This window comes from Pogoniulus pusillus, chromosome 19 (assembly GCF_015220805.1).
Source record: "Pogoniulus pusillus isolate bPogPus1 chromosome 19, bPogPus1.pri, whole genome shotgun sequence".
In the NCBI taxonomy this organism is placed as follows: Eukaryota; Metazoa; Chordata; class Aves; order Piciformes; family Lybiidae; genus Pogoniulus; species Pogoniulus pusillus.
In genome coordinates this window covers 22,693,309-22,708,977 of record NC_087282.1, presented here as the reverse complement: position 1 = coordinate 22,708,977, position 15,669 = coordinate 22,693,309, and the positions used below count along the sequence as shown (strand labels likewise).

Here is a 15,669-nt window from a genome sequence, read left to right as displayed (position 1 = left end):
AGTGGCACAGGGTGACTTTTTCCTGCGAGGGGCATGTCTCACTCGTCACAGCTGCATTTCCTTCTCGTGGGGTTGCTGGGGCTCAGCTCTGCAGGGGCCAGTTATGGAATGATGACACCATGCTCTTCCCCTTATGGGATGATGACACCGCACCCTTCCCCAGACACAGCAGCAGCACAGTCCTCAGTGAGGAGAGGACCAGCTCTGGAGATCAGGTACGTGCTCCTGAGGAGCTGAGAATGAGCCCCACACATCTGACAGGTACCTTTGACTTCCCTGGGCCTGTGGTGCAACTCTTGGTGAGAGATGCAGAGTGTCCTGTGAGCCTTGGCTGTGAAGTGTGAAGGGATGCCCGAAGGTCTTTGAGGAGATTTAGGTGCTCAAGTTGCCTTGCTGTACCTCTGTGTGTTCCTAAACCTCTTAGTTAATCCCCTTTAAATAGCAAGACTAGGGCAGCTTGGGATTTATTTTAAGCCCTTTCAAACCCAGATTTTACGGTCAGGTCTTGGACTCTGTCCTCGTTCAGAAGTGTTTCAAGCCATCATTCATCCCGAACGGATCATTTTATCACCGCAGACTCCACTGAGTCAGGAGATGAGCTCTGGCACCGCTCGACGCTTCGACAGCCGCCGTCCCTGCTCCTTGCCGGGCTCCCACGGCGGCGTGGGGACGTGCTGTGGCTGGGACTGCCCCGGGTAGCAGAGGAGCCAGGCTGAGCCCTTAGCTTGATGCGTGGCTCGGTTTGTCCGCAGCACTCTGGGCGACGTGGGGACGGGGGCGGTGAAGATGCGGGTTCGCCCTGGCAAAAGCGATCCTCTCGCTTCGCATGCTTCCTCCTCCGCCACCGGTGCTGAAAGAGGCTCTCCTACCGGGGTCGAACCGGGGGGCACCCCCGGGGCAGCGACACCGCCCTTGGGCTGTGGCTTTAAGCGCGGCGGGGGGGCTGGCGGGAGGGTCACCGCCCCCGGGACAGGGCCTGTCCCGCCCCGCCCCGGCTGGCAGCGGGCGCGGCTGTTTACGGGCCCGGGCACTTGTCTGCAGCTGCGAAAACCCCGAGCAGTAAGTGCCTCCCCGCGGTGCCCCCTTCGCACGCCGCGCAGCTGCTGGGCGCCGCAGCCGCGCACAGGACGGGCGCCCGCGGGCGGCGCTGGTCCCGGCCGGGGAGCGCGGCCGGCGCTGGGGGGGGCTGGGCTGTCCCGGCCCGGGGCGGAATGCTGGGGAGGCCCGGGGCGGGTGCCTCCTGTGGCCGGGCGTGGGAGCCCTCCGTGCCTTGGAGCCGGCCCCAGCCCCGCTCCCGTCCCGCCTCCCGCCCCACGAGGGGTCGGCTCCGCTCCCGCCTGTGCCCTGGGCTGAGTTTCTCAGCGCCCCCCCGGCGCGGTGAGCGGAGCCGGGCGCCGCGTCCGCGGTCCTCGGAGCTGTTCGCTCCCCGGCACGTTCCTTAGCCGAGACGTGGGGGCGAGGCAGGGCAGAGGGGCCACCTCGGCTCTGCTGTGGCAGGATCTCGTTCCCCCCATTCGCCTCCCCGTTACCCCCTCTGCCATGCCTAGGGGCAGCGCTGGGAGCGGGGGCAGTGCCTGTAGCTGCGAGCTGCTCTGTCCGGCACCCTATCCTGAGCGCTGCAGGAGGGTACTGCGTCAGGCTGCTCTGTCCTTGCTTTCTACGGAGCATCCTCGGCTGCGGAGGGACCCAGAGAAGGATGTCGCTGGACTTTCCCACCCCAGCACAGGTTTTGCCGGCTTTCAGGATTTAAACCTACTCACAGGCTTAGTGAGCCAGAGATCGCCTCTCGCTGCAAAAGCGAGAAGTGCAGGAGCTGAGGCTGAGGTGCAGGCTGCTTCTGCCGGCCAGGGGAGTTTGGCATCAGCTAGAGGAAGCCTTAAAGAAAGTTACAGGAGGAAATCCAGCCACTTCAGTACTCTGTGCTGTAGCAGTTTCAGAGGTGATTGGAAAATGGAACCATCTGCCCTCTCCAGATGCGTTGCTATTAACACGGGCTGAGGTCCTGAAGAGCAGAACCAGTTGCAGGGACCAGGATTTTGTCTCTCTGCAGCTGGAAGAAGGGAATCACTGCAGCTGATACTAGGCAGCTTTCAGTCTCCTTATTTAAAGGCTTACAATGACAGGGAAGAGAGCAGTGCGAGGCAGGTGACCACTGGCATTGCTGGCTGTTGCAGACACGGAGCCTGTTCTGCCACCCTCTTGTGCCTGGGGTTACAGGGCCTGGCTGGCGCAGGGGATGGGGTTGGTGGCTCGAGGGCCATGTCTCCCATGTATGTCCTGGCTCTTCCTCAGGGATTTCCCTCTGCTCCTTTCCTCTGGGTGATAGCTGGGGGTGACAGGGGCTAGGGCAGGTGAGAGCTGCTGAAACAGAGACCTGGCTGCTAAATATAGTGACTGGATGTGACCAAAGAAGGCAGGGCCTCTGCATGCTCCAGCTTGCTCACCTCCTCCCATTTCCTCCCCTTGGAAAGCCTCTTCTGCCTCCAGTTGCTTGGGCTGTGCTCGGGTGCATGGCCCCTCTTACGGTGGGGGTTTTGATCTGGAAGTGAAGTGGCATGGTTTTGGCCACAGTGAGCTCAAAAAGTGGCAGCAAGGAGAGTGCAGGAGGCTGTGCATGCTTGTGACACATCTGTCACACCTGGGTTCCCACCTGCAGTGGCTCTGCACCCTTTCCCCTGCCAGCTAAGCCTCTGTGGGACACCCTCTTCTCCAGGGCAGCTCAGACAACGTCTGTGGTGTTGGTGTTTCTGCCTGCATTTTAGCTGTCTTACGAGCAGATGTGTTGTCCCTCTGCAGGTGCCAGTTTGGAAGAGCTGCTTGCTGCCACGCTTGCTCAGCTCTCTTTTCTTCTGTGTGAAGCTCCTGGGTGTTGAAGTAGTCTGAGGATATCAAAGGAGATGTGGTCGTTTTGGGGACTGGACCCGAGCCGAGCCCGCTGTGACTTGCTCTTCACAGAAGCCATCAATCAAAGAATGCAGGTTCCCAACAGGCTGAAGGTAGCAGACAGCTTCAGCCCTGTGGACCAGGAGCCAGTGGCAGAGGATATCCCTGCTTCCTTTCGGATGCACATCCCTGATAGGATTTCACTTGCAGGTAATGTCTTGGGGGAGCTTTCTTACTTTAAGGGTCACAGAACACTGGAACAGGCTGCCCAGGGGGGTTGTGGAGTCTCCTTCTCTGGAGACTGACAAGGCCTGTCTGGATGTGTTCCTCTGTGATCTGTGCTAGATTGTGTGGTCCTGCCCCAGTTTAGGAGGGACATTGAGATGCTTGAGCATGTCCAGAGAAGGGTGACGAGGCTGGGGAGAGGCCTTGAGCACAGCCCTACGAGGAGAGGCTGAGGCAGCTGGGATTGGTTAGCCTGGAGAAGAGGAGGCTCAGGGCAGACCTTATTGCTGTCTGCAACTACCTGAGGGGTGGTTGTGGCCAGGAGGAGGTTGCTCTCTTCTCTCAGGTGGCCAGCACCAGAACGAGAGGACACAGCCTCAGGCTGTGCCAGGGGAGATTTAGGCTGGAGGTGAGGAGAAAGTTCTTCCCTGAGAGAGTCATTGGGCACTGGAATGGGCTGCCCGGGGAGGTGGTGGAGTCGCCGTCCCTGGAGCTGTTCAAGGCAGGACTGGACGTGGCACTTGGTGCCATGGTCTGGCCTTGAGCTCTGTGGTAAAGGGTTGGACTTGATGATCGGTGAGGTCTCTTCCAACCTTGGTGATACTGTGATACTGTGACTTGATGATCTCCCTGGATCCCTTCCAACCCCTGACATCCTGTGAGCCTGCCTTTTGGAGTGGCTGAAGGTTGGTTGGGCTCTGCAACATCCCAGGGAGTCCAATCCCTTTGTAAAACATCCAGAGGTTTGCTTTGCAGGAGAAGAGGATGGGGACAGATACTATAGTCAGCTTTCTTCTGGAAGGTAGGATGGGATGTCTGGGGAGAGGTTGGGAAAGGTAACCAATATAAAGCAGAATGGGCCTTAGTTCCAGAAGGTGAAGAACAAAATCTGAGGGCATGTCCCTCAGTATCTCTTGCCGTTCCCTCTTGGCCTTTGATAGTTTCCTGTCATGGTTTGAGCTTAGCTGGCACACAGCTGCTTACTGACTCTCCCCTTGCCCCAGGGAGTGGGAGAGAATTGGAGGGGTAGAGGTAAGAAGACTTGTGCCTGAGGCCCAGCCCGTTCCTGATTAGTGATCCCAGAGGATAGAATCATGAAACTGCAATCCTGGAAGAGAGAGACCCTGGAAGTGAGAGCCAGCTCAGCTCCCAGCTGACCCTTGTCTCTGTACTGAGCATGAGGTGGTATGGAGTGGGATATTTCTTTGGCTGATTGGGGTCCATTGCTCTCTGTGCACCTGCACAGTACCAAGACATGGAAAGGACTTTTCAGTCTTTGATTCCTTTGCAACAACTAAACCCATCAGTGTATTATTGGCATTCTTCTTATCCCAGATCCCACACTGAATCCAAAGCACAGACTACTCTGGCTCCTAAGAAGGGGAATAAAAATCCCAAGCACCTATCTCAGCTGAAACCTGGAAGGCTGTCTGCTTTGGGATGCAGAGGCATGGCTCTGTCTCTGAAAACAGTTCCAAAACCTCACTCTCCTCAGGAGTATGTCCACTTGCTTTCCACCCCGTGCCTCTCTGGGCTGTCCTGCCACTCACACCTGCAAGATGTGGGCTTTGATGTCCCCCTGCTATAACCCAGGGCAGGCTCCCCTGCAGAGGTGGATCTCTCTCCTCTCCTGCCTTTAAGGTCGTTTGGTTTAATTCTTTCCTCTCTCCTCCCTGTAGAAATATCAGATGCCAGTTTGAGGCCCGTTCTGCTGAACCAGCAAAGGAAGGTCCCTTCTGTGGTGGTGCACATGTCCCCAGACTGCTCTGCTGACCCCCCCCTCCCCGGGGAGCTCCCTTTTCTGCATGTAGCCAGCAGGTCGAGCTTCCAGAAACGCAAACGATCGGTAAGGTGTTGGGAGCAGATGGGGGAGCAAGCTCAGCCTGGGGTTTCTCCAGAGACAGCAGCCCAAGCCAGAGTGCTGCCTCTCCTCACAGGAGGTCCTAGGAGACTTAGGACTGAGGGCGTGGGAGTGGTGGGATCCTTCTGCCCCATAGCCAGTGCAGTCTGGTGTGCTGGGACAGCAGTTTAGCCAGCTTTCCTCCTGCATTTTGTGAGAAGAAGATAGGTTTGGGTAGGTTTGTGCTAGTTTGAAGCTAGCTAGAATGTTTTGGTGAGAAGAACTAGATTACAGGCTGTGAAAGAGAAACAGTGGTGATGTCTACTTCACTCATAGGCTTGCTGAGATGGATAAGGGTAAGAATCCAAACATTGATAAGGGAGACACTCTCTGTCTGGGCTTTGAGCTGCATTTTTATCTCTCTAACCTAACCTGATTAATCCACCTGCTTCCTAACCCCCCTAGCCAACCCTCCATTCTTCCTTGGGCACAAGGCAATGTCTGGGGTAAGGTAGAGAGGGGTGGGAGAAGGTGGAAGGGTGGTTGGGAGCCCCTCCTGGGGACTCAGGTTTCTGGGAGGGCTGCTGTGTTTCTGTATTACCTTTTATCTTGTCTATTTCTGTATCTAGCTGTATAGATTGTAAATGTCTGCTTGTATAATGTGCTAAGCTGTAGCTATAAAAGCTTCATTCCATTTCCAGAGCTGGCCGAGTCTAGTCTGGGTGATTTCTAAAGTGTGGGGGGGCAGAGAACACCCAAACCATCACAAGGTTCCAATGCCATCCCCCTCCCTGGCTTCCTTCTCCTACTTTTGAAGTCCCTTGTTACCTCCTGTTTTACCTAGATGAGGTGCAAGGCAGAGCTGTTTCATCATAAAGGCTTCAAGTGTCAGTGCCAAGAGCATGTTTTAAACTTGTGTGACACTGATTCAAAGAGAGGTCCCTGACATGGGCAGGCAAAGACTTGGTTTGCCTGCTGGAGCTGCTTATCTGCCTTCTCAAGTGCTTTCATCTTACTGAGATTCCAGAGCCTTTTCTGGATCTTAGGTTCAGGAATTTCAATCTGGAATAGAGATTGGATCAGCAGGTTTCTTGCTGGTGGCCCTTGCCCTGCTCGGAGAGTGCCTCCCCACCTACTCCAGCATCAGCTCACCGGGTTTGGAGCTCATGTAACTGTCTCACCACTGAGTGTGTTCCGTGTGCTGATGGGCTCCTGGCACTGCAGGGCCCCTGGGCTGATGTGGTTGTGTTTTATGCCAACAGGGCCATCCCAGCAGCAGGTCACGGCGAGAGAGGACTCCAAGTGACTGTGCCCAGCTGGCCTTGCACAGCCCAGGACAGCAGCATGAGCGGTGAGCACAAACCCAGAGCCATTTGGAGTGGGTGGGGCTCACATCTCCTATCATCTGTGCTGCTTTAATGCTCTTTAGTGTTGGGGCCCTGAGGTGTCTAGACAGTGTCTAGAACGGGGCAAGGCAATACCTGGCAAGTGCTACTTTTGCTTGAGATGAATGTATCTTCTGATGTCAGAGAGGTTTGTGCCAGGCAGCATGGAAGGCAGCTGCAATGGTCCCCAGGGTGATGAGCTCTCTGCTGAGATGCACTTTGGAGACCACCACACCCCCTTTCACAGCAGGCTGGGAGCACTGGTGGTCCTTGTTTGGCCATCAGGCCAAGAGGATCTTGCTGCCCTCCCTGGCTTGTGCCAGTCACTCTGGCTCTGCCCATCTTCCTCTCAGTGCTTTGCAGTGTACTCTCCTGCTCTAGCACCAGCATGGCAGAGTGTTGGGATCTGCAGGCAGGTGACCACTGGCAAATGAGGCTCCAGGGATTAAACAGGTTTCTATAAGGGTTGTTGAAGCTTGTGGTGCCCTGCAGACTGAGAGCATAACTGCTTTTCAGCTCTTAGAGCATGTGAGCAGTAGCATGGTGAGAGTGATCCTTGGCTCATGGCCTTGGGCCAGCGACTCTCAGGTAGAGAAATCCAGGAGCAGAGCCACTTTCCCCTTAGACATCCAGGGCTGTCCTGGGTGGCAGTAGAGTTGCCTTCTGTGACCTCTGTTAGAGCAGCTGGTGAAGGTTTGATTATCTTACAGCCGTGGATGGCTTTGGAGGAGTCAAGGGACTGCCTCTGAGCCTAGAGGCTGCCGGGGGGCATTCTCCCACCTGGTGCAGTGGGGCCGTGGATACTGAAGGCATTGCCCAGAGGTGCTTGTTGCTGCTGAAGAGATGACGAGCACTGCCAAAGGCCAAGCTGTGCCCATGCTGTGCCAGGGCAGGAAATAACAGGTGTGGTTCTGTGTGCACCCCAGGCCAGACACATGCCCCCAGCCTGCAGGCAGTGCCCCGCCAGTTCCCCTCCTCACTGAGACAGGCAGGATCTACTCCATGCAGAACATCTTCCAGACCATGTACCTTCTGGGCCAGGTGCTCTTCCAGCGTGTCCAGGGCTCTCTGCAAGACCCAGTGCTGCCCAGGTGACTTTAGCTTGTCTCCAGCCACCTCCCTGGCATTCTGCAAGGACTTGGCTTTGCCTCGCTAAGGCGTGAGCCAGGCACGAACTCTGTAAGCCTCAGGCTGCTTGGTGCAGGAGCAGGATGATCCTGCCTGGCTGCTCCAGACTCTCCTTCTCACCTGTCCTGTCTGCCTGGCCCAGGAGTGCCTGGTGCACCAGCCTGGGTGCACGCTGCTAACCCAGCCCAGCTTGCGTCTGCTGCTTAGCTTAGTGCCGGTCCCCTGGGCAAGCCGAGTGATGGGACACTGCCTGTGGCACTGCTGGGACTTCATCTGCTCTTCACTACTAAGCAAGTGCTGGTTTTATTGCATGCCTTGATAGCTTGATGGAAGTAATGTGTGAAGGGAACCAAAATCCAGAGCAGACGGCCTGCCCCAAGCCCTGCCCCCAAGACACCCTCTCCTACAGGCTTCCACCACCCTTGGCTGTATCTTGGGCACTCTTAATTAAGCTTTTCCACGAACTGCCTGCACTGAGTTACTCATTCCATAGCTGATGCCTCTGGCCAGGGTGCAGTATGCCTGTGTGCTCGCTGGAGCCAGTATGTAATGATCTCAGACTCTTTGGATGTGCTGGAGCAGCTGTCCCTGCCATGCCCTGTGCCAGGGCAGTAAATGTAACATGTTCAAAGACATCGTTGCAGCCTTGAGGTGTCCTCACTACTCTAATGCTCATAAGCAGCCAGAGGGAAGTCTAAATACTTCCAATTCTCCTTGAGCAAATCATCTAGGCAGAAAGGGAGGAGAGTGAGCATCCATCATGGGTGGCACAACCTGCCTTCCCTACCCAGCTGGTGGAGAGGTGCAGGCAGTGGAACTGACTTCTCTCTGCAGAGGATGCAAAGTGATGCCCCTGTTTTTGACCACAGTAGGCTGACTGTCTTTAAACCCTGTGTGCCTTTTTGTTGTTGTTGTTGACAAACTCTGGCCATTATCAATAGATCTGATGGGGGCTATGCAAGACTTCTTCTATCTCCCATCAGCAATAAAGGAAGTTTAGGTCGTGGTACCATAGAATCATAGAAGGTTTGGGTTGGAAGGGACCTCCAAAAGTCATCTACACCAATCCCCTTGCAGTCAGCAGGGACATCCAGCACTAGAGCAGGTTGCTCAGAGCCTTGTTGAGCCAGACCTTGAATATCTCCAGAGATGGGGCATCAACTACTTCCCTGGGCAACTTGTTCTGGTGTTCTACTACCCTCATGGTGCAGAACTTGTTCCCAATATCCAATCCAAATCTATTCCTCTCTAATTTCAAACCATTGCCTCCCTTTCTATCACTGAAGGGCTACGCAAACAGTCATGCTGCAGCCTTGTTATAGGCTCTCTTCAGGTACTGGCAGGCTGCTAGTAGGTCTCCTCAGAGCCTTCTCTTCTCCAGGCTGAACAACCCCAGCTCCCTCAGCCTGTCCTTGTAGCAGAGCTGTTCCAGCCTGTCCTTGTGGAAGTATCACAGTCTCACAGTATCATCAGGGTTGGAAGAGACCTCACAGATCATCAAGTCCAACCCTTTACCACAGAGCTCAAGGCCAGACCATGGCACCAAGTGCCACGTCCAGTCCTGCCTTGAACAGCTCCAGGGACGGCGACTCCACCACCTCCCCGGGCAGCCCATTCCAGTGTCCAATGACTCTCTCAGGGAAGAACTTTCTCCTCACCTCCAGCCTAAATCTCCCCTGGCACAGCCTGAGGCTGTGTCCTCTTGTTCTGGTGCTGGCCACCTGAGAGAAGAGAGCAACCTCCTCCTGGCCACAACCTCCCCTCAGGTAGTTGTAGACAGCAATAAGGTCTGCCCTGAGCCTCCTCTTCTCCAGGCTAACCAATCCCAGCTGCCTCAGCCTCTCCTCGTAGGGCTGTGCTCAAGGCCTCTCCCCAGCCTCGTCGCCCTTCTCTGGACACGCTCAAGCATCTCAATGTCCCTCCTAAACTGGGGGGCCCAGAACTGAACACAGCACTCAAGGTGTGTCTAACCAGTGCAGTGTTCCAGCCCCCTGAGAAGTGATGACTTGTGGAGCTCCTGTGACACAGTGGAGTGAGTCTCAGGACTATCCCCAAGTCTTGATATTCCTTTGAAGCCAGACACCTTGAAATGCTTTTGTTTGACCCTTTGCATCGCTTCAGATACATTCTGTTGTCTACTCAGTACAGCTCTGTACCCTTATGCCATAATAGTAGTAGTAATAATAATACTAATGAGCTGACTTGTTTGCCTTGCAATTTCAGTCAAGAAAAGTCTGGTCCTGGACAGAGGCTGGAATATTTTCCTGACAGTGAACTCTTGAAGGGTCTGAGTCACCAGAAGATAATTTCTGGTCTCTGCTCTCAAGGGTTCACCTTTATCAGCTGAGATTTTTCAGTCAGAAGTTGCATAATGTGTCCTTTTTTAATGGCTCTGTGCTAGGGCAAAGAGGATTTGTGCTTTGTGGTGGCTTTCATTTTATGCTGCAGCTACCTTCCAGGGAAGTGTTACCTCATAAATCCATTTCAGACAGATAGTCACTGAATCTCCTCATGCTTGCCTTCGGTGAGATCAGCACCATGCTGCAAGCACAAATAAATTCTGTCTCCTCCCCAAGGTCTCTGGAAGAGACACTCATTAGCCTGCACGGTACCAGCTGAGCACCCATGCTGGGCACCATACTGGTGTGCACAGGGGAGCTTGGAAGAGCTGATGTAGGGCCAGCCCGTGGTGAGAGGGGCAACAAACTGAAGGTGGCAATTTTGCTTTCTCTCACTGTGTGCCGTGGTGAAGAGAGGCAGGGAGCAGCTTGGTGCAAGCTAACTTCCGTTTGTTGTACCTTCAGCACTTGGTTATATACCTTAACATGCAAGCTAAAAGATCATGCCAAATCCTAATTGGTCATTAAGACAGACCTCAGTACATACCTCATTGAGACAGACCTCGTCCATTAGGAACTAGATAAGCAAAGGTTAACAAGCTGCAGGCTCACTGGAGAGGTCCCCGGAGACTGGAAGCTGCCAATGTGATTCCCATCCACAAGAAGGGTCGAAAGAAGGAGGAGCCAGAAAACTACAGAGCTGTCAGCCTGAGCTCAGTGCCAGGCAAGGGCATGGAACAGGTCATCTTGAGTGCCATCACCAAGCACCTACAGGATGGCCAAGGGATCAGGCCCAGCCAGCATGGGTTTAGGAGGGGCAGGTCCTGTCTCACCAACCTGATCTCCTTTTATGATCAGGTTACTGCCTGGTGAATGTGGGGCAGGCTGTGGGTGGAGTCTACCTGGACTGCAGCAAAGCCTTTGACACTGTCTGCCACAAGAAGCTCCTGGCCAAGCTGGCAGCTCATGGCTTGGACAGATTCACTCTGTGCTGGATCAAGAACTGGCTGGATGGCAGAGCCCAGAGAGTGGTGGTGAATGGTGCCACATCCAGTTGGCAGCTGTCACTGGTGGTGTGCCCCAGGGATCAGTGCTGGGCACAGTCCTGTTCAATATCTTTATTGATGACCTGGACGAGGGGATTGAGTCCAGCATCAGTAAGTTTGCAGATGACACCAAGCTAGGAGCAGGTGTGGAGCTGTTGGAAGATAGCAGAGCCCTGCAGAGGGACCTGGCCAGGCTGGATGGGTGGGCAGAGGCCAATGGGATGAGATTGGACAAGGCCAAGTGCAGGGTTCTGCACTTTGGCCACAACAACCCCAAGCAGTGCTACAGGCTGGGGACTGAGTGGCTGGAAAGCAGCCAGGAGGAAAGGGACCTAGGGGTAGTGATAGATAGTAGCTGAAGATGAGGCAGCAGTGTGCCCAGGTGGCCAAGAGAGCCAATGGCATCCTGGCCTGCATCAGGAACAGTGTGGCCAGTAGGACAAGGGAGGTTATTCTGCCCCTGTACTCAGCACTGCTCAGGCCACACCTTGAGTGCTGTGTCCAGTTCTGGGCTCCTCAATTCAAGAGAGATGTTGAGGTGCTGGAAGGTGTCCAGAGAAGGGCAACAAAGCTGGTGAGGGGCCTGGAACACAAACCCTGTGAGGAGAGGCTGAGGGAGCTGGGGGTGTGCAGCCTGGAGAAGAGGAGGCTCAGGGCAGAGCTCATTGCTGTCTACAACTACCTGAAGGGACATTGTAGCCAGGTGGGGTTGGCCTCTTCTCCCAGGCAACCAGCAATAGAACAAGGGGACACAGTCTCAAGTTGTGCCAGGGCAGGTCTAGGCTGGATGTTAGGAGGAAGTTGTTGGCAGAGAGAGTGATTGGCATTGGAATGGGCTGCCCAGGGAGGTGGTGGAGTGGCTGTGCCTGGAGGTGTTCAAGCAAATCCTGGATGAGGCACTTAGTGCCATGGTCTGGTTTACTGGCTAGGGCTGGGTGCTAGGTTGGACTGGATGATCTTGGAGGTCTCTTCCAACCTGGTTGATTCTATGATCCTATGATTCTATAACTCTGTCTGCTGCAACACTCTCTAAGGTCATTTCGACCCTCTATTTACTTAACTCAGTACTTTTCCCCTTTATACATTCTGAACCCATAGCTGATGTTCCCATGGGTCAAGATCAAGCAACTGTACCCCACTGAAAGTCCCACCAGTCCCAACAACTGTGCATCTGCTTTGTTTTGTGGCTTGGTGCTGTGGGCCCTGCAGCCTTGCACCCAGCCACCAAATAAGGTGGAGATCTGTGGTTGTTGTCTCTATCTCAGGGGTGGCCTCTTTGCTTCCAGGAATGGAAGAAAGTGATTCTTGCATGGGTTGCTTATTTATGTGTCCAGTTGCAGCTAACACTTGCTATAGGAGCAAAAAATGATGCTGTTTTTGTTGTTGTGGCTGTTGGAGTGGAGGAGAAAGTAAGCAGTGGTACGTGGAGATCCTGGAGAGGAACAAATCCTCCTCTCAGCAGACACAAGAGCTTTTTCTGCTGCATGATGCCCTTGCTCAGATGCTTCCCATAGCTGATGGATGCTTCCTACCAGCAGAGACCTTGTCTGCTGATGTAAACAAGCTCTTGCCTCCATTTTGGCATCAGGCCTGCGTTACATATTTACCTGAGTGCCTTGAAAGATGATTTATCCAACCCTCAGGGAGTTCCTCTGACTGTAGAGAATGGATGCTCAGTGAATGCACTTTCTCTCTGACCTCTCAAGAAACAGCAGCACATGTTTGACCTGTTGTCTGTCCTGGCATGCACTCTATTTTTTTGTTGTTTTGGTCATTATGGGGTGCATGGTGGAGGGGTATAAATATGCATGGTGAGGGGGTTAGAATGATGGATAGGTGCTGTGCAGGTGCTGTTTCCTCTCTACCTGGTGCTGCATCCAGACAGCACATCCTGATGAGCTGCCTGTGGCAGTGCCACATGTGTGGTAAGGCAGTTGCACCTCTTGAGTAGTGTTTGTCTGCCTGCATCTCTGTTTTCCTTCAGGAGCTCCCAGGAGGCCAGCTCAGCTCCAGAGAGCATCTCGGAGGAGGTCGGGGTGGGTGAGATGGCAGCAATGAGAAAACAGGTGAGATGGGGGTAAAGGTCTGCAAACACCTCCTGGCAAAGCTGTAGGAGGGTGGGTGAGGAAGCTCCAGGCCTCTTTTGCTCAGTCCTCGTGGGACAGCACTGCCAAAGTAATCCCAGCTGTTGCTGCTGCTGGAGAAGCAGTGGAGGATTTACCTGTGTGCTACCTGACACATTCCTGTGTCACCTACTCTAGGTGGTCCTGCTCTGGCAGGGGGGATGATCTTTGAGGTCCCTTCCAATCCCTAACGTTCTGTGATTCTGTGACCCATCAAGCTCCTACCCTCAGGGACTGTGGGGCTCCAAGAGACAGCCAGGCCCCTTCATCTGCTGGCAGTAAAGGGCTCAGGTGCTCTTATGATGAAAGAGACCTTTCCTGAAGTATCTGCTGAGGTACTGCTGCAAATTATCCCCCACAAAGCCACTGCTCTAGAAAAGGAGGACCTAAAAGAGATGGCAGCTCCTATCCCTTGCTGTCCCAGGCCTCTGGGCTGTAGCCAGTGTCCTGCACTTCTTTGTAGGGCTGACAGCAGCTCCACTGCTTCCCTTGCAGTTGACGAGGATCTCCAGGAGGCTGCGTGTGCTGGAGGAGCAGTGCCACGCCTGGCGCCAGAAGGAAGCCCTGGTCTACTCCGTGATGATCTCTGCCTGCCTCATCAACACCTGGCTTTGGCTGAGGAGATGACTGCCCATGCCTCCACCTCCTCTCCCCAGCCCTGGCAGGGTGGGTGGAGGCAGGCAGAAGGTCCTTGCTTGCATACTTGCAAACAGTAGAAAGGTGTTTGTTCTTCTCTTGCCCTGCTTTTTGCAGCCCAGGCCCCTGAGGATCTGTGCCCTTTAGATCCAGACTACAATGAAGGTGGCATCCCTTTCCCATGCTCTAGCATCAGAGGTGGGTGAGGGGAGGTGATGAAGCTTGACCTTGTGCCAGAGTAGCTGGAGATGAGTGTGGGAGAGGTGGGTTACAAGTAGCATGGCCCAACAGGAATAGTGCCAGTGCTGGGCTGTGGCTGCAAGTGCTCTGCAGTGGGAGACCCTCCGACCTTTGGGCTGTCTGCCAGAGGAGACAGAGAACCAAGGTGGTTTGCTGTCTTAAACTGTGGTGGGCCCAGTCCCCTGACCGTGCCCCAGCTTGAATAACTCAATTCTGATCCCATAGAGGTCCTTAGCCAACTGCTGTGGACTGTTCCTCATCTTCCACCTCAAAAGCTTCTGCAGAGCGGTTGAATGTTTCCAAGCTGCTAGTAGGTTTGCTTTTGTTTCTCGTGCAGTGCTCTTTGGTGGAGCTAGAACTGCCAGTTCTTCTATGCCATAGCTCCTGCTCGAGGAGGAGTGGAGCCAGGGGAGCCAGGAGCTCCCATCCCTGCAGCTGCTATTGTGCCACCATCTCAGCTCCCATCCTGCTGGAGGCAGTTCTGCAAATGTTCAGATCCAAAGTGGCTGTAAGAGCCTTGCTGAGGTCTGGGCTTATCCAAGAGCTTGGCTCTTTCCCAGAGAGATTTACATGGAAGACATTCCTATGATGACTTTCTGGATTGTAAGACCTTGTACCAGCAGTGATAGCACCAGGCAGGCTGCAGAAAACTGCCCGTTTGGGCAGCAGTGGGTGTTCATCAGCTTGGCAAACGCCAGAGGGCAGGTTGCTCCCAGCTCTGCTGCCAAGCTGTGGCTTCAGCCCTGGTGCAAGGGCAGAAGGGAGGGCAATCCTTGGCCCATCTGCTCTTTAGCTTAAAAACAAGCCCAACTCAGCACCTTTGCTGTTTCTTTCCTTCTGTGGACTTCAGTAGCGCTTGGATCTGATGTGACTTCAAGATGCTTTTGCTGCTTCCTCCAGCACATCTGTTGGAGTTGTGCTCGCAGGCTCTGGGGGCAGGTTTGACTTGGGTTAATAGGACCTCTCCTCTTCTTCCTGATGGTAGCTGAATCTGCAGGTCGTCCAGGTGCCTCCATAGCTTATTTACAGACATGGATGCTTGGTTGTTTTCTGACTGCAACTGCATCAAGCATCTGTGACTGTAAATCTGGCAGCTGGATGCTGACTAATAAATAACTGTCCCACAGGTAATTGCTGGTCTGAACCTGTGCCTGATAGCTGAGCTGAGGAGAGCACTCAGATTTATTGCAGAGGAGAGCCAAGATCATGTGGTGGGCTTGGTGTGCTGTGCTGGGGTGTATGTAAAGGAGGGGAGCATCAGGGCTGGCTCCTGCGGCTTGTGGCTGAGGGATGTTGGTCAGGGCCAGCAGGGGACCTTACACAAGGGGTCTGTATGAGGGGGCTCCCACTGTGTGACTCATGCCAGGAAGGTAGGTGATGTGTTTGGCTGGGAGGTGTGGATGTGTTTGGAGGAAGCTTGTGGTTTTGGGGGGGGGGGGGTATAAACTGTATTGTGGGGTGAGAAGGGCTGACCCTGGGCCAGGGTTGGGGGGCACACCACCTGCCAAGTGTAAGGATGCCTGCTGGAGAGGTGATCAAGCCATGGGCTAACTGCTGGCAGGTTGTGGGGGATGCAGTGTGACTTCTGCATAAATCAAATGTCCAGGAGGTCCTGTGAATCTGGAAACACTCACTGCTAAAATACATGTTCTAATAAAACCTGTGTGCTCTGGGTGTGCTGCTTCTACCAGCCGTGGAGTCTGATCATGCACACATCAATGGATGGGCAGAGGTAAGGTTCCTTCCCTTGGCGTCAGGACTCTGACCTAGTGCTGGATGTCTCTCCCGCTCTGCCTGGGGGGATCTGGAGGAGGAGAGTTTCTG

At 54.4% G+C, this 15,669-nt stretch overlaps 1 protein-coding gene across 3 annotated transcripts; it reads left to right on the top strand.

Annotated features, from left to right (window-relative positions):
• Positions 1-25: 25 nt before the first annotated feature.
• On the top strand, positions 26-15,504 carry FATE1 (fetal and adult testis expressed 1). Of its 3 annotated transcripts, none has more exons than XM_064159615.1 (7): positions 26-1,059; positions 2,797-3,093; positions 4,788-4,954; positions 6,211-6,299; positions 7,260-7,424; positions 12,831-12,912; positions 13,465-15,504. In XM_064159615.1, exons 2-7 carry the CDS (start codon positions 2,898-2,900, stop codon positions 13,594-13,596), a joined length of 831 nt encoding a protein of 276 aa, XP_064015685.1. In that variant the 5' UTR covers positions 26-1,059; positions 2,797-2,897; the 3' UTR covers positions 13,597-15,504. The 3 variants fall into 3 exon arrangements, with proteins under 3 accessions (XP_064015685.1, XP_064015688.1, XP_064015686.1); XM_064159616.1 differs by lacking the exon at positions 26-1,059 and adding an exon at positions 1,231-1,726; XM_064159618.1 differs by lacking the exon at positions 7,260-7,424.
• Positions 15,505-15,669: the final 165 nt, after the last annotated feature.

Coding starts and splice junctions, on each gene's coding strand:
- FATE1 (XM_064159615.1), top strand. CDS start 2,898: ATGTGGTCGTTTTGGGGACTGGACCCGAGCCGAGCCCGCTGTGACTTG. Junction 6,300..7,259: donor CCAGGACAGCAGCATGAGCG/GTGAGCACAAAC, acceptor TGTGCACCCCAG/GCCAGACACATGCCCCCAGC. Junction 7,425..12,830: donor CAAGACCCAGTGCTGCCCAG/GTGACTTTAGCT, acceptor GTTTTCCTTCAG/GAGCTCCCAGGAGGCCAGCT.